This window comes from Seriola lalandi, unplaced genomic scaffold (assembly GCF_002814215.2).
Source record: "Seriola lalandi dorsalis isolate HSWRI2012SDOR001 ecotype SW California unplaced genomic scaffold, Sedor1 jcf7180002054917, whole genome shotgun sequence".
NCBI classification, from domain to species: Eukaryota; Metazoa; Chordata; class Actinopteri; order Carangiformes; family Carangidae; genus Seriola; species Seriola lalandi.
Genome location: NW_019525469.1, coordinates 295,118 through 313,961, shown reverse-complemented (window position 1 = coordinate 313,961; position 18,844 = coordinate 295,118). Strand labels below are relative to the sequence as shown.

The window sequence follows — 18,844 nt, the reverse complement described above, 5'->3', positions numbered from 1 at the left end:
GTTCGTGTTGAATGATAATTATATCAGCTGGACAGACTGGACTTGGACAAACAAGTCACAGTCACCTTACAACAACCCGTACAGCTCGGACGTGCTCGACGCCATTTTTCTGTCGCTATCTTTTACAGATGTAGCGAGGAACGTAACCAGGGAGTTACGCAGAGAAATAACATCCTATATCCTAAGCTATCCACTGCAAACACAACATCAGCCACTTTGCAGCCCATATCTGCAGTAACCTGCTGTCTGTCCCTCCAAAATAAAACACTGGATTAGAATATCTGCAATAAAAGCACAGTATGTGTCCATACAAGATTGTAAATTACAGTTTGACAGTGGCATGTGATGTTATGTCAAGCAAACACTGTGACAGTATGAAAACAGTGTATCTGTATCATATACAGTATACCCCCTGATGGATCCTGAGGTCAGGGGGGATATTTCAAATTTCATGACTCCTTTGCAGCAGCAAAACACCAGTGTACGGAAAGTCCTGCAGGTTGAACTGGACCAACACAGACTCACTATAAACAGACTGAAAACATTCGCTAGCCTAGCAACAGTAAGGCTACAAACAACCCATAATTCAACATTCTCTCTAGTTACTTCCACAGTTTTACTATAGAAACTAGAACTGCTTAATAATCAAAGAACACATGGAAATCTACCTTTATACAATATTGGACCTTTAAAATAAAAACTTTAGTTGTCAATAGGCTGCACAAAGTCATCACTCATTATATAATCACAATTTTTGTGCCACAACTAAACTACATTTTAACATTTGTATTTTGCCCATTTTTATTAGAGTCTGTTTGTATCTAGTCCAAACCTTCCTGCCACAACCAATCAATACAGACAAAGCTCTATATCGACACCCTCTACAGGAAAACATCTGAACAGCTTGCACTGCTTGTAATAATAAAAAAAAAGATATAGCAGGTGACAGAGAGAGTGAGAGGAGGCGTGGAAAGACAAATAAAGACATTAAGGTTGTTAAGTGGATGGCAGCAAACTGCAGGTCACTGGTTGGATCTAAGAGCCAGAGACTGAAATCAACTTTAATCCTGATTACAGAGCTCTGATTGACTGAATGTTCCTCCAACGTCAGTAAGCACAGCAACACACGTATTATAACCACTGAAAAAAATCACATTTCACCAGATGCATAAATTATGCTTACACATAAAAAACATGTGTATGCCATTTCCCACATATGAATTGGTATTTTTAAACAGAATGTGGTGCACCTCACACTTTCCTTTGACCATGTGTACACGCGGTTTTCCAAAGCGATGAAAATACAAAACAAGCTGAGATGTAATTTAACATAAAACAAAATAACTAACTTCATGGAGCTTGCATTCATTATAAGTTTTGTCATTTACACGGCAATAACAATTTTACAATTCATAAACAGAAATAATTGTGTTTGTGTGCTCAATGTTTCCTTGAGCATCGTTTAAAATGCTTATCATTCATCGTCAGACATTCTGTAGAGACAACTGTTTCATACTATTTTAATATTTACTAATCACAATTTTAGACGCCTGTCTGGCAGCCTCATTAAGACGTCTTTAGTCGCAATAAATGAAGTTCAGAGTAAAACAGGACTTTAAATTTGGACACTGATGCATGTTTCTGCCTTCCATTTGTAAGAGCCTCAGTTTCACATCTGTCAAATTGTGCTTCTTTTCTCATCTTTCTTCTCTGTGTCTGATGACTTATGGTTGAGACAGTGTTTTTTTATGCAAACTGATTAAGGGAGTGTCTTCATCCATTTTGTGGCTAATTGTGGGAGTGGAAATTAAGCTTGTGTATATTATTTCTCAATGAGTGAAATTTATACGCATGGTTCCTCTTTACAATTCTGACGAGAAGAATGTGTACGCATATTCCTGGTTTTGTGCGTACACATAGTTTTAGTCATAAATCTACACAGTGTTTCATGCATCTGGCCCCTGGGCAGCGAATCACAGGTCTAGAAACTTGGTCACGGTCATTTTTAAACAGAGGAAACATGAAACTGAAAAAGTTGAATCTCTTAACTTTTTTACTCTGACAAAAAAAAAAAAAAACTAAAAACCAAATCCCCTTTGGTTCTGTGTAAGAAAATAGATGGTGGCAGTTAACACAACAACATTTGCTGTGAAATATTTCACCCGAACCTGATTCAGTCACATTTCTGTCACAACAGACTGCAAACAGCTCTGCAGCTGGAGAGCCTTTCTACAAAAACCTCTACGGGGAATTACCAGTTAAATTATACAACACAGACACAGACACAAACAGACACACAAACACACACACACACTCCATCACATGTATTCAAACGTAAGTGTCAGACCGTGCAGTGGCTGTGCATGATTCTCGGGTCTATTTCTGAGCTCAGACGTCAGTTGCATTTCAGGTGAGAAAGTGAAGAAGCTGTTTTTAACGGTGAGGAGACACAAAAAATAGATTCAGATTGATCACCACAAATCTCCTGGGCAATTGCCTTTGTAAAAATTCTGCTGCTTCTGTGAAGCCGCGCTGAGTAAAACACTGTAAACGGTAAATGTTCTGCTGCAGGACGAGATCTGAAATCGCTGTTTTATTTTTGTTTTGACAAAATAATGACAAAACTCTAATATTCCATTCAACCTCTCAGATTTCTCTGTAACAATATATTTCATGGGTCCTAGTTTCCTAATTATTTTTCTAGAAACAAAGTGATGTGTGAGATTAATTGCCAGAACAGTTCCTGGAGAAGACTAAGCCTCTGGGGAAAAACAGGGACAGTGTTCAATAGGTAAACCAATATACCAATTAAACCTTTGAATCCCAACCTTTTTTTTTCATTCCCTTTAATTTACAGGTTTTGCAGAGTCACTGGATGACTCAGCTGGGTGTCCCATTACTGTCAGGGTTAGAGTTCTCTACGTTGTTAATAATGTTATGCTGGTGGGAAGGAACACTGTGTCATGAGGACATAGGGCAGCACCAACATGGTGTACAGCTCACACACAAGAGTTTAGGGTCAGCGTCTCTGTGCTTTTTGGCCTTAATGACTTAATCATTTGCTTAAAGTGGCATATTTGCAAAAAAATAAGTTTGTCCATCGGTTGTTTAAGTTCAAAAGACTCTGTCTCTTTATATACAGTGTGTAGTCAGATTTATATTCGGGTTTAGAGCGAATTTCCAGGAAAATCAATGAAAGAAATTGTGAAATAACGAGTTCCCATCCACCACTGTTCTGTGAACATTAGCATTTGGTTGATGGAGATGTCATTAAACCACTGGAGAAGAAGAGGCCACAATGAGATGAGATCATGAGGTCAAAGATCCAGTCAAAACTCAATTGTTGGAAAACATGACATTTGTGTTTGTTTCATGTATCAATGTGAAGACGGTTCCAGTCTCCTCATCATCGCTCTATATAAAACCAATTAATTGTTCTGCCCTAGTGGTAATATACATGTACGGGCAGTGAACTGGAGTTCCCCAAGGCTCCATCTTCGGGTCCCTTCTGTTCAACACGTTCTGCTCAGGATTATAGAAAACAACCAAATATCTTTTCATAAAATAGATTTTAATAATGATATGATCAAGTGATCACTGTACCATTAAATCACTGAGCACATAGTGGAATTGCCAAAATGTCCTCCAATTTGATGAAGATGAAACAAATAATTTTTGGTCCCAAATATGACCAATCAAAAGTCACTGTTCACCTTGAATCCCTCAGGTTTAAGTTCAAAATCCAAAGCCAAAAATCTTGATGTAGTAATGTTCCTAAATTTCAACATCCACATTCAGACAATAACATTTAGTTCCTGCTTTCTCTCCTGTCTCTGAACCTGAGCTGATTTTTCTGTTCTGGTTTTTGGAAGCATTTTCTGTCAGTGTTTGAAGGTTCAGCCAACTGATCCTGGTTCAGTTCCTGGACGGTAAGACCAAACTGGAAAGTAGGTCACACAATGATTATCTGTGCTGGACTGATTATATCTGATGCTTATGATATTACAGTGATTTACATTGAAAGAGAAATATGTTGGAACATGGTTGAATATGATGATATTATGGTGATATTATTTTGATGGCGTGGACATATTTTATAGTTCCAGCTGACTAATATACATTTGACTGAATGTAACCAACAAATACAGAAACAAAGTTTATCCCTGCTCAACACTAACACCTGTTTGTTGAAGTGAGGAGGAGTGAAAACTATTGGCAGCAGTGACCATCTGCAGCTCATCACGCTTACTTTCTTTAAAACACTTCCAGGTGATGTAACAGCCTCAGGCGGCCATGTTGGAAAACCTACGCTCTTAAATCACGCTGGCCATGTACAGACAACAATTTTATGTTCAGATAAGGTTAAATTGGTGGTAACTGATTGTTTCATAACCGATAAATTTGACTTACTTTGTGCTTATTTAACAAATTCTTGCACCTGTTATGACAATTTTGCTGCTAATCTGCTAGAACATGGAGTTGTTGACTACTAGTGTATTAGTGGCAACTTGTGTATTAAAAAGCAAACTTGCTCCCATCCAAGGCCAATCTCTCATTTCCACACCCATCGGACAACTGCTGTGGTTTCAACAGGGCAAATCATCAGTAATTTCCTCTCTGAAGGCACAGTAGCTTACAATGAATCTCACTGAGTTTGGTGATAGTTTCCCCAGCATTCCAGCGAGGTTTGTGGTTTTGAGTGTGATCCTCCGACTTTTCATCTGCATCAGGTCAAAATGTTTAGTTGTCTAATACTTTAAAACATTATTCTAAAACAGAATAATTATTGCACGTGTCCTTCCTCCTTTTCCTGTCAGATATCTCACTACAGTTTGCCCAAAGTGGCTTTCTGTAAAAATCAATATCGACGACTTAAGAATCTCCTGATCTCACCTCAAACCTCAGACCCACAGAGATGCAGCATGGGAGCATCTCACTGGTTCTATCACATCACAGCTCAGCGTTTATGGAGCCTGTAGGAACAGACTGTCAGAATATTTAGACTCTGATTCATCCACGTCGTCCTCAACCAGCAACGACCACCTTGGAGGGTTGGCGAGTGAAGCCTGACTGTTGCCGTCCTGCTCAGCCACTTATTTTCTCGACGCATTTAAATACACAAACACACACCAGCCTACTCGCTCAGAAGCGCGCACACACACGCACACACACACACACACACACACACACACACACACACACACACACAGATACTGTATAGCGCAGGGTAGTGAGCATTTTGCTGCATCATGCCTCAGTCTGTCAGAGGAAACAGTTAAAGCAGGGACTCCTGTTATTGTTAGGACATATTTCAGTCTTAAACAACATGTTTTATCTCTTCCAACACTTTGGTCCTGTGAGTTAATAATAATGTCAACAGCTCCTGGTCAGATTTCTATGAAATCTGCTGTGGATGTTCATGGTCTCCAGAAGATGATTTCCAGTGAGATTAGCTATAGGGGAAAAATCAATGCATCGATATCTGAAATCCCTTTATACTATGATTGTGGAAACATTTGACAGATGGTGTTAGAGGTCGATTGGTTCTGAGCTTTCCAAGGAAAGTTTAGCACATAAGGAGAAGTTTGGGACATTGTAGCCTCGCCCGAGACTATATTTCTGAATCAATCAACCTGCACGTAGTCTGAGGTCCTCAGACAGGAACTTGTTGGTGGTTCCAATGTGAAGTTGTGAGACTTAAGGGGCAGAGCTTTTGCTGTCGGGGCACCACAGCTCTGGAACAACCTGCCTAATTAAATAGCGAAATAGTGCGACAACAAACCAAACATTATTGACTACATATTACATATATGAACTTGTCTTCTTTGTCATCTTTTGTGTATTTTTGATTTTTTTGCTTGCAGCCATGAGCAAATCCACAAAGTAACATTAAGATGTGTGAGGTTATTAAAGCTGTATACCTGCCTGAATACGGTTGGACATTACTAATCAGCCGGGAGACAAACAGCTGATGATGATCATGTTCTCAGTTATTCTGGGTTCTCTTAAGCACACACAGGTGGAAATAGTCTTCATTATTTAGTTAAAACCCTGAAGCTGTTTGATGAAAAATAAAAACTTCAGGTGGAGAAATAACTGAGATGCTCAGTCAGCAGAGTCTGAGGTGGAGGTGACAGAGAGAAATATGGCGGCTCTTTCTGAATGCTGGCCAGACATTTTCAGCTCGAAACTAGAAAGCTGGGAGTCTTATGGGGATTTTATGGGCATGTGAACACATTATTTTCTGCTTCACACCTGTCTGCCGCAGATGAATGACATGGAATTAAACTCCTCGAGTACAAAAGCCAAAATAAAGATTTGGAAGGTGCTGCTCCAAAGTGCTGTCACTCTGGGGCAGAAAAAATACCCCAGCCACTCACTCATCTGGTTTCTCTTTTAGCTAGAAGCCATTTTGTAGGAACTGCTGCAACTTTAGCAAGATGGAGGTTATTTTAAAGTTTTAATGACCTGATCACAGATAAATCAATGCTGTAAACCTGGAGACCTGCTGCTCTGTTGCCTCACAGTGTTTTTGTTCCCTCCCTCCTGGATGTGACGTCACAGTTTCACCTCCTCTCAAACTCTCTTCACTTTTTCAGGCCTTCAGGTGTGAAGTGAAAAACCCATTAAATCAGACTACTTCTGCCCCCGCTTTCATCAAGGAACCGTGGTGATCAAGGTGAAAAACAAAAAGGGGGAATCATAGACAGAAAACTAAATCACCATGGAAGCCAAAAACTGATCCAATGTTTTTTTTATTAAATGTCTTTGAGGCAATAAACAAACAGAGAATCAGTCTGTTGTTTGGTGGTTTGATGCAGCAGAATGAAGCGATATGAAAGCAGAGCTGCAGTGAACTATCTCTATATTTCTTATTCTGGGTGATTATAATCCATCTTCGCTCAGGCGGAGGGGGAGGGGCATAGCCAGGCCAGGAGTTTGCTGACGTTACTAAACTACAGTAAGTAGTCTGTCAGTCCTGAGACAAAGCACAATCTGTGATATTCTGTATTTCTCTTGAAGTCAGAGGATCCGATGGAAAGATGAATGTCAATGAATGTCTCCAAGTAGCACACACTTCTATGTGTATCATAGCATGATGTATTTGATTCCTCTATTGTTTCCAAAAACTATTAAAACACATCAGTGAGTCACACTGTGACACTGGGTGACATGTTCCTTCATCACCATGAACACACACACACTGTTGTTTATTTTAATTCAGTCTCACACACACCAACATGCTGCCTGAAATACTCACTAAAGCACCAAATGTGGATTAATCCGCTGCTGAATATAGTCCCCAACAAAAGCTCTAAACAAACAATTGTTCGTCAATACTTCAGAGAGCAGCTGTTTTGGGAAATTACTGAACACCTCCGTAGACCACGTCCCCTGAATTGGGACAAACCTTATTTATCTGTGAGGACTTTTTAAAGATTTACATCTTCAGTAAGAACCAATAATCAGACAGAAGAGGGATATCAGAAAGTGTTAAGAGACAGACTAACACTTTGGTGGTTTTTGGATATAGTCGAACTGATATTTTGGCCTCCTTGATGTATCTGCTAACAAATAGCCCATTACAGATATAGATAGTATTAGTGAATGTGTCCGCCAATAAATAACAAGAAAATGAAGAGCATAAATGCCAAAGATACATTTTCAAACTGTCTCCCTTTTATAAGTTGACTACCAGAGAGTACTGACAAGTTTATTTTTCAGCTGTAATGTCCTGCCCAACACATTTATTGGTTGGTGGGTGTTTATGACATCACTAGTTTCTACCAGTTCCCTGGTTCAGATTAACAAATTTCAAAAACACAACTTGGATGTCTTTCTGTCCATTGTAGTTACCTGAATAATAGACAGATTGTTTTGTTACCCAGAGGATGAATATTAAAGGTTTTGGTTACCTTTCATCACCTTTTCTCTAGCACCATCTTTAAGACTAAATTTTCCACTTATATCCAGAGAAATATCAAAGTCTAAATGGTAGATTGTCATGAAACGTAGAGATCACGTTCCTGCTCCCCAGAGAATGAATCCCTCATCTTTTACTGACTGTATGACCTTTCCTCCAGCGCCACCCTCAGGAGTAACTTTACATCTTCAGCTCCACTACCTAAGACTCTAAGAATATCTTGATCATCAGTACATATTTTGCTCTGTCAACACCTTCACATATAATAACGTCCTGTAATGAGCAGCCGCCTGTAGCATCCTCACCCTGCAGCGTCTGTCCTCCTCAGCAGCATTACTAATGTCCCTCACAGCCCGAGTCTGGCCCAGAAAGCCGGGTCAGAATCAGCTCACAGGTTTCCAGGCAACAGCCTCGCTCCTATGGGATTAAAGCAACAATGCTGCTGAGTCAATTCCTTCAGCAATGTTTCCCGAACAGCAGGCGTGACTCAGTTTATGTCTTTTCTTCGTCAACACTCCCACCGCAGAGAGCAGGGAGATAATGAAGCACCACACTGTTGGGGCTGGGAACTGGATTCCCACTTGTACCGCCTGGATAAAAACCACTCCTCTGGGTTCTGACATGAAGCTCCATCATGGACACTTAGATCAGGAACCATGTCTTAACATATAAACGCCTGCATTGATTCTAGTTACTACAGTGTTCAGGAAAGAATAAAACTACAAAAACAAAACAGTGACTGGACACAGTTCTTCTCCAAAACACTACACATCTGTTCAGAAACAGCTGGAAGTCATGATCTCTAAAACTCAGAAGCTCCAGTTCGATCAATTCAGCAAATGTCCTTTGACTTCATCAACATCATGATTTTGTAAGAGTGAATATTGTGATGAAATAATCATAAAGAAGTATATAATGTTATTTTTAACAGACAGGAGTTATTTTTCATGAACAAATGATATGGTTTAAATCTGTTGTTACATTTGTTGTCTGAGAGGAAGTTTTGAGCATCAGCCAATTGAAAGCAGCTACAATCAATATTTGAAATGACAATGTGACTCTAGTAAGAACTTGTTAAATTATCAGCTGATTCTGCAGCTACTCTCTGCTTCTGAGTTTAATCTGTCCGGACACAACTTTACTGTTCTGGTTCTCTCTCTCTGCTCTCATGGGCAGCTGTTTTCAGAAAAACTTCTGTAAAACGTCACGGTCCTCTACCTGCTCAACAACAAACAGCAGACCGACAGTCAGAGCAGCTGGTGAAAATAGTGGAGCATTTAGCAGCTAACACGAAGCTAAAAGAGAGGGAATACTGGACTGAGATTCATCACGTGACACAGACACCAAAACACATGAATACCCATGTTGCTCTGTAACTGCTGAGCATGTAAATAAGAAACTGTTTGCAAACATATTCACTGTATCACCTCAAAAGGGAATGATATGTCAATTTGTTTCTGCTTCCCCCAGACAGCCAAACAACAACGACAACAACAAAAACAGTTATTTTAGGTTTCCTGAACCTGAACCTGAACGACCATACAGGTTGTTGGTCCTTAACCTCTGACACAGTCTGGGCTGATAACGGACCTTTGTTGTCCTGGTAACAATAATAAACAATGTATGGGCCAGTCCACGTTTGGTTAGGCTTAAGCACAAAAAGTTCATGTTTTGGGTTAAAATAAGTAGCCCTACTTCCTTAAAGGTCCCATATTGTAGAAAGGTAGATGTCTATGTCTTTTTTTTATTATAAAGCAGGTCTAGGTTCTATAGGCCTATTAATACTGTGAAAGTATCAAAGTGCTCTGTCCACACAGAAATGCACACAGCTTGTATTCAGAAGCTTCAGCAAGTCTGTGATTTCTGTAAAGTTCTGTAACTTTGTGATGTCACAACAAAGCAGGCACCGCTCTCAGCCATGCTTCAAGACTCGCCCACATGGACCCACCATCACACCTTGCAGGATGTGGTTTCTCTGAGTGTTTACCTGAAATCTGCTATACTTTTATTGGATCACTCAGAAAATAGCCAGGCTCCGAGCCTCTCTTCTGATTGGCTCATTGACCTGTTGTTACTAGAGCTCCAGAGAGAAGCCTGAGAGAGGAGATGTAAAACTACACTGAGATGGTTTTTGGTTCTTAAAACCACAAATATATCTTCTTGTGGATCAAGACTTCAAATAAAACACAGTCGACGTATAAAATATGGGACCTTTAAGGTTAGAGAACCTTTGTCATCATGGTTACAATAAATATGAAGTGAAGATTGTGAAAGTCACAACAATAAAAAAGAGCGACAAAGCCCACGTTGGGAGGAGGAGGTTTGGCTTATACAACAGAGACTTGAAACAAAATCTGTGGAAGCCCAGTGCTCTTTATTGTTGTCCATTTAGCTGGTTTCTTTAACTGATCTTGTCTTTCTATCGTCTGAATTGTTTCTGCTGCTCTAACCTTTCAGAAAACTACTATACAATAATAAATAATAATAATATTATACAATATAATGAGTTTTTCTAAAGTATATGGTTTCTGTTATTGTGTGTATCGTGTATATATTGTATTTATTAGTGTATATTTTGTATATTTTTGTTGTATATTTCCATAGATGTTTATTCTATAGATGTTTATCTTTCTGCTGTGGTAAATGAATTTCCCAGTTGTGGGATAAAGTTAATCTAATCTAATCTAATTAAAAACTGTTGAATTTCTTTAGATAAAGAAATGTTTCTGTCTGTTCTTCTGACAGTAAAAGGCTATATTGAGCTTATATGTGTGATTACACTCTGTGACTGTCACATGACTCAAGCTGTGATTTTATTGACTGTCTTTGGACGGAAGTCCGCGACACACCGGCTGTTGTGCGTCTGTCTGCTTGTTAGTGGGATCACAGTGTGACTGTGCGGTCTGACGGGTCAGAGAAGAAAATGTTGAAGCAGCGATCAACTTCACAAAAACGTCTGGTTCTGTCCACACTGACAGAGGACTTATTACTGAGGAAGATTAACCCCCTAACCCCGCAGACCAAGCGAGAGAGAGGACGAGAGACATAGAGGCAGACAGAGAGAGAAACAGAATCTTTGTTGGGAGGGCAGGACATAAACTGACCGGCTGGTTTTGATATATTCAGTCCGTCTAAACAGTCACAGGTGACTAAGGGACTAAACTGAACATTCTGAATAAAGAAAGAGAGAAAAACAACGACTGACGTTCTTTCTCTAATTAAAGATAAGTACAAAATCAGTCAGTTTGTTCCTGTTTCACTTGATACACTAATATGTATCGCATTGTTTTTCTCATTTGGTTAACATTTGTTTGACTCAGGTGACTCAACCACCTCGCCACTGTTAAAATGTCAGTGGTTCAGTCAATAAAAACTTTGGTTATGGTTAAAGGCAGATGGTGGTTTTGGTTTAATACACACCCTGTGTCTGAAGTCACAGTAACTTTTTCTGTATTAAACCAGACCATGTTCTTTCCCTGAACCAAGTGCTGTGAGAGTCTGAAAACAACTGTCCATCTCTGCTAACCACTGCAACACCGCTGTCCTAAACAAAACCGTACATCAGTTTAATAATGCTGGAGTCACTGTTGTCTGCGAGATCAGATACTCTGACAGACAACAAACACCTCTGATACTACTGATATGTTCAGTATTAATGTATTTGGGACTTGCCATCACAACAATTAACAAAATTTCTTCATTACGTTAATATTAATCATAATCCTGTCACAATTACATTTCCCACAGAACATAATTACTTTTGCACATTAGTTATAGAAACATAACTTCTGGTAGACAGGTTAGTCCTTACAGGACATTAAGAGATTCCATAATGCACATAATGCCTCACTGTGCAAAATACATTCCAGGTTTATCAGAAGTTTATACGAGGCTTCATCAGTCTGAGTGTAGATTTCTCTCTGAGTTTCCCTGAACAGTGAAAGAGAAAAAACTGCAAATATATATATATTTATTTTGTCCCCATCACTTGCATTGAGAGCTCATTATGAAAAGGTAACCAGTGTGAACAGGAGGAATCATCACAGCAAGCAAATCCTGCTTCACTGTTCATAGGGACACCTGACTGTCATTTTAAGATGGATCTAAAAAAACTGTGAACTTATCCTTTAAGTGTGTTCATCTGCCTTAAGGCAGGAGTGTCCCACATCTGGAAAATGCCAACATGCAGTTCACTGAGCTCACATTGGATGCACACTCATCCTGATACCACCTCAGAGTGTATCCCACAATTCATCACTGTCCACTGTGCAACACCACCCCAGCTGTTGGTGCTAATGCAGATATAAGGACTAATATCAACACACATGAAGTTGAAGTTTCACATGTTGGATTCTACCTTAAACCTGACATCATCACAGACATGTTGATCTGTTGATCTGTTCACTGTGTGAAGCTGTTCTGCTGTTACTTTTATTAATTGATCCTCTGTTTGATTTTATGGTGATTCTCATTTCACTTTGGTCATCATTTGTTGTTTTTAAATGTGCTGTTTAGAAACGGACTTGACTAATTATTCACTAATGTTCAAACACTATGAGATAAACAATTAGTAAAAACTGAAAATCTGTCCTTCTCAAAGATAATAATTACAAAAATACAGATACAGTTAACACTGAAGTCATAATATGAATATCATGTTTTCAGTAAAGATGATTTATGTACCATAGATCTACATGGTACAAGGTAGCTCATATGACTCCTCCCAGCTACAGAGTGTGTGTTGGATTGTTGTTGTAATGGTCGGATCTTTAGGTGGAAATAAAATGAAACCACCTAGACACACATACACCACATAAATAGGTACTTGACTACTTGCAGATACTTAAAGTGTGGGTATTGCTCCAGTACATTATAGTGACCGGAACCCAGACAGCAGATATAATCCACTGATAAACAAGATGGATACAGACTCACCTGAGCCTGTTACTCATCTTTATCACCTCATCCTATCACTGCAGGCTGAGCAGTCAATACAGCATATTTGATTTTAAGTTTAGGACACACACATACAGATTACATGACGCTGGTCTGATGTATTATTATCTTACTGTATGTCAGCAGGTCATTACTGCAGGTGTAAAGCAGCTGGTAGCTCCTGTCACAGCTTAAACTTTAGACTCAAAACTGCTTCCAGCATACATCAATACCAAAAACAAAACAGTGCTTTGAATTTCTTAATATAAAGACAAACAAGATGATGCCTCACATCCACTCAGGTGTGAACTCCTCAGCTTTAAGGTAACAGTGAGGGAGAGGTTGTTCTGGTCTGATTTCTTCTTCATGGTCATTTAAAAAGTTTAAGGACTTTCAGGTCACGTCAGGCAGCACGCAGGAAGAAAAAGGTAGAGAGATATATCCGGTGTACAGGGAGACAAAAGGGGAGAGAGAAAGAGAGAGAGAGGGGAGGAGAGGAGAGACAGGTAGAGAGAAAAGGGCGCGCGCACAAGCACGCACGCGCACATACCACAGGTAAATAGTAACCTCCTAATGTGTGCCTACTCTGCGCACACCGACGCTAACACCACCGCTGCTAACTCCGATAAAACAGCACTGATATGAGCTGTGGCGCCAACAAACAGCCTGACACCCCGGAGCCGCCGCCGCGCGCTGCCATGTCGCATTTCATTAAGATTTAGAAACATCAGCTGCTCGAAAAACACAGGACGCTGACAGAAAACGCGCGCAGGCAGCAGTGCGGCATCACGGGCGGAAAACACGCAGTGAGTGAGTGAGTGAGTGAGTGTGGAGGAAGAAGAGGAGGAGGAAGAGGAGGCAGCGACGTGTTGGTTTCAGAGCTCATTTTTTCGCGTTGTTTTCTTACCAGTAGAGCAGCTTGTTGTGCAGGATCGCGGGCGTTTTGTCCGAGGCGCAGTTGATGCACCACATTGTTGCTGCTGCTGCTGATCGACGCTGCTGCCGCTGCAACAACAACCAGGAGGAGACCGAGCGACCGGCCACAGACAGAGAGAGAGAGAGAGCGACTTAGAGAGAGAGAGAGAGAGAGAGAGCATCCGCTGCTGCCTCAGCCTCTCTCTCCTGCTCTGTCTCTACCTCTCTCCATCCTTCGCTTTTCGTCAGAGGCGCATCATCATCATCCCTCCTTCACCGCCTCCCTCTCTCTTTCTACTGTAATGTTTAGATCTCCTCTGTTTTTCTACTAAACTCCTTAGAACTTTCCCTTTTATGATTCAAGACAAATATGAATCCACTAAAGGAGTAAAGGACCACTCCAGCAATTTAACACTGCACTTCCATCACACTGGTGGACTTTTCAAGAGACAGATTTGAAAGAGGATGCTCGAAGTAAGAAGCAGCAGCTGAGATATCCTCAGTTCTTGTGGGTGTTCAGACCAAAAATTGCACTGGGTTAAAAAACAAAAATAAAACAGAACATGAACATGCTGCCTCAGGTCCTGGTGAAATGATGAAATGTAAACCAGGAACGCCATGTTGAGTTTAAATGCTTATCAGACACTTTACAACTGTTTATAATTCAAAGGAGACCGTATTTTACAACTCCATAGAGCCTAATCATTTTTATTGGTCAACACACAGATCATGTTAACGACCAGGAATATCCTGTATTTGATATTTTAAAGAACTGAAGTTTACATTTCATCATTTACAAGACTTTTACACATGATTTTTCACAGAGAGCTCATTAACCAACAGACTAAAGCTTCACTGGACACGTTACACAGTTAACAATAACTGGCTACAACACATATAGTCTATCACCAGTGAAAAAAAGAAAAATAACCAGGAGATAATAGTTAATATAAAAAAGTTGTTTGTCCCTCCCCCAGTATCCTCCTCCTTGTATTGATAAAGTGCAGCTACACTGTGTATCAGCAGAGCTTCAGTCATAATCAATACTGATGAAAACAGCACTAATGAACTCTGCCTCGCTCCATTTTCTCAGTCTTTCTGGATATTTACATTTAATAGTCGTTGTACCACTCCCCCTCATTCAGTCCAGAACTCTTTCACTGACATGAATGTGAAACACCAAAGCTCTCTCTCTCTCTCTCTCTCTCTCTCTCCTCTCTCTCTCTCTCTCTCTCTCATCAGTTTACAATAATCAATCAATGCCAGGAACCAATAATCCATAGCTAACACACCTGAAAACACATGACCATTCCCATACACTGGGCATGTGTAAGCAGGTGTAAACAGGAAACAGATTGCCTTCTCTGTTATCAAATAAATGTGCAGGTTAACTTAAAAAAACATGCTAAAGAGGAAATCAAATGTGTGAATTTCTGAACTGCTATTTTGAAGCTTTTTCTTTTATTGAAAATACAGATATCAGAAGTTGGTACTTTAGAGAGGCAGAAATATATACCTTAAAATATCCCAACGTCGTGTTTCTATCCAGCTCTCTGTATTAATGAGGTGATAGCTACAGTATAGACTAACATTTAATATTTCATAAAGTTTTGTAAGGTGCCACAGTACATTTGCTCGCTTTATTAACTGCAGTATGGCTGCCAGTCTGAGCAGCTGCTCATTAGTAGAGAAGCTGCTGCGCTCACTACGACTGTTTCGGCTTCAGCTGAGAAAGATGAACAACATACAACAACTAGGAAAAGAAGTCACAGATTTACTTCAGGTAATTATAGAAAAGTGAGAGTTGTGAGAGTTTATTGTGTTTTCTGGCATCGATCAACCATGAAATGAGAATCTCACACACCGTCACTCTATCAAAACAGAGAACTGAGTGTTGTGCTTCTATTTTCAGTGATTAGATGCTGATTGGCTGCAGAGAGGAGCTCCCCGTCCTCAGCTGCTCAGACAGCGAGACAGCAGCAGAGTGATGACTGACAGCTGACTGCGTTGTGTGTGTTGATTATGTGCAGACAGGCTGCAGCCTCGGGGCAGCAGGCGAAATGGGCGAAAGGCCAGCGCAAAACGACCCAAATTTTCAAGCAAATGCTGCTTTCACAGAGTGTTCAGCTTGACTTTGCTCAATCGTTGACATTAGGAAACCTACATGCATTTTAGCAAAGTGTGTAGGCGTGTAAGGACGGCACATGGAGGGTTTTTAGCATGACATATTACATGTTAACACTCATTAACTTCTACTAAAACTCAAACTGTTAAATAGACCTGAAATGTGCAGTCAACATATTATCATGGCCAATGACAGGATTGGGTGTTTGCTCTGCTTAAAAGGGAACTCCGATTTCACCCATCAAAATCTGTTTCCAGGTGTTGGGGAGCACAACTGCATGTGACAAAAGTAGCATAAAGCCTTCAAGTAATTTTAATTATTTAATTTACTGATGGTTAGTTTAATGTACAGTTTAATAAACATTTTCTAAACTGATCATATAGTTTGTTTGCTTGATCTTCAAAGCATAAAGTACTAGAAAACAGAAATGGTCAATTAAAGTACAAGTATCTAAAACTGTACTTCAGTACTTGAGTAGTGCCTGACGTGTGGTGGCTGTTCCTCCAGTGTCGACATAATGTGAAGTAAAAGAAGAAGATACTGTCAGCGTGCCCATGAGCAAGGCCCTGAACCTGAACCTCCCTCCGCTGTCATTGAAGACGTCCTACATGAACACTGTGGGAGTCATTACATCTTCACTGCAAAATTCAGAGATTCAGAATTCTGATTAACGCTATTGATTATTGATGATTATTGTTTAATTACCACAGCCTCTGTTCCTCCCCAACTCTCTGTATTTTTCCTGTTTTGAAACAAATCTCTCTCTCTCTCTATCCATCCTTCAATCTCAGGACAGTTACCGTGGGCAACAAAGCATGAAACATGAAAGAGCTTCCCCTTGGTTTCCACAGCAACAGGAGCTTGGGCATTTCATAATTTTCTGCTCTGCTTGATGACAAAATGTATTGACCCACACATCCTCCTCTCTCTCTGTCATCCTTCAGTATCTGTTCTTCTTTCTGACCGTTCATCCTTCTTCCCCCTTTCTTTCTTGTCTACTTACCCTACTTTTTATTGCTTTCCATCCCCTCCTTTTTCTTTCTTCGTTTACCTCTTACTCTATTTCTCCATTTCCCCTTTTTATCCATCCATCCATCCATCCATCCATCCACCCATCCTCCCCCCTCTCCTCCCGTCACAGTGACTCTCTAGCCTGGGGACAAGCTTCTATAATTCATCATTACTTCTCATAAGCTGCCCTCCTCCTCTCCCTCCTCTATCTCTTTTTATTTCTCTCTTCTTTTATCCCTTATTCTCTCCATTCATTCCCTCTGACTCTCCATCCTCAATTCACTTACTTTCTCCCTCTTTCCTGTAGCCACATGTTGTATCTCTAGGATCGTTCAAAATTAAACAACAAAATATTTTGATGGACAACAAACTGAAGTATTTTCTGATCTGATCACATCCATCAACAACACAACAGTTTTCTTATCTGACAAGGCTGTGGTTAAAGTTTGGTTAGGTTTAGACACAACAATAACTGTGTTGGGGAAAGACCACTTGCTTATGGTTCAGGGTCATGATGGCAGAAGAAGTCAAGGTGTGATGACACAACAAGATGCCGCATGCCGTCTTACATAACAGACAATAGGCGAGGCTATTGTGATGCTTGTCATACATCGCTGTTGTGTGTTTATTGGTGTGGAGGTCGGAGCAGTGGATTGGTGTCCGTCAGCCTGGTCTGACTCACTGGATGTAGGCTGTAGGTATAAACCTGCCATTGGCACCTGTTACCGTTTTGAAAATGCCCTTCGCTACAGAAAACAACAACAACTTCTGACCACTGACTACAGTCATCCCAACACAGACCTGCGATGAATGTTTCATTAAAGGTCCCATACTGTAAATAGGTAGCTGTCCATGTCTTCTTTGATTATAAAGCAGGTCTAGGTTCTATATTAATACTGTGAAAGTATCAAAGCGCTCAGTCCACAGAGAAATGCTGTCAGGACTTCCTGTAACTTTGTGATGTCACAACAAAGAAGTCGCTGCTCTCTGCCATACCCCAAGCCCCGCCCACCTGGACCCACCATCCAACCTTGCAGGATTTGGTTTCTCTGAGTGTTTACCTGAAATCTGCTATATTTTTATTGAATCACTCAGGAAACGGTCAGAGAGGCTCAGAGTTTTAATAGCTTGATGTTAAACGTGACTACTGAGATATTTTTTAACACTTTAAATCAGTGGTTCATTTATTTCTCTCTGTGAAGAACAATAATAATTCTTCTCTGAAATCTGCAGAGTTTTTATTGAGAGTTTCTGTTGGAAAAAGCAGTAGGAAGGAAGGAAGGAAGGAAGGAAGGAAAGAAGGAAGAGGAGAACACATTAGAAGAGGAAAAAGAGAAAGGAAAGGAGAGAATATGAGACAAAGAGGAGAGGAGAAAGAACAGAAGTGGAAGAAATGAAAGGGGGGGTTGGAGGACAGAAAGCAGAAGGAATGATGAGGAGGGGAATAAAGGAAATGTTGTAAAAGTGGGAGGAGAAAGGAGAAGGGGAAGGAGGAAAGGAAGCATGAGAGCATGAAAGTAAGGAAAACTGAAAGAAAATGGGGAAATGAGGCATAAAGATGAAAATAAAGATAGTAAAAGAAAAACAGGAAGATGAGAGAAGGAGAAGAGGGAAAGAATGAGAGAAGGAAGAGATGAAGGAAAAGAGGAAAAAGAAGATAATGATACGAAGGAAGAAATGACGATTAATAATGTAAACATCAGCTCTCCCTCCCTTTTATTTATCCCTCACTTTCTACACATCCATTATTTACTAATCTCTTCATCTTTCTCCTCATTTTCTGTCCATCGTCTTTCCACACTCTTCCTCTTATCTTTCTTTATTTTTGTTTCTCTTTCCATCTCATTTGATCTTCCTCTTTGTTTGCTTCTATTTTTCTTTCTTAATTTTTCTCCTTCCCTTTTTTCCCTCCAAACTTAGCATCTTTTTCATTA

At 40.1% G+C, this 18,844-nt stretch overlaps 1 protein-coding gene across 1 annotated transcript in view; it reads right to left on the bottom strand.

Moving 5' to 3' along the window:
• Nucleotides 1-13,882, bottom strand: part of LOC111673388 (IQ motif and SEC7 domain-containing protein 1-like) — a 57,570-nt gene extending 43,688 nt beyond the window's left edge. Inside the window, exon 1 of the mRNA XM_087169856.1 lies at nt 13,767-13,882. Coding sequence (XP_087025982.1) covers nt 13,767-13,831 — 65 coding nt within the window. The 5' untranslated portion in view covers nt 13,832-13,882. The remainder of the gene's footprint in view (nt 1-13,766) is intronic.
• Between the last annotated feature and the right edge of the window lie 4,962 nt (nt 13,883-18,844).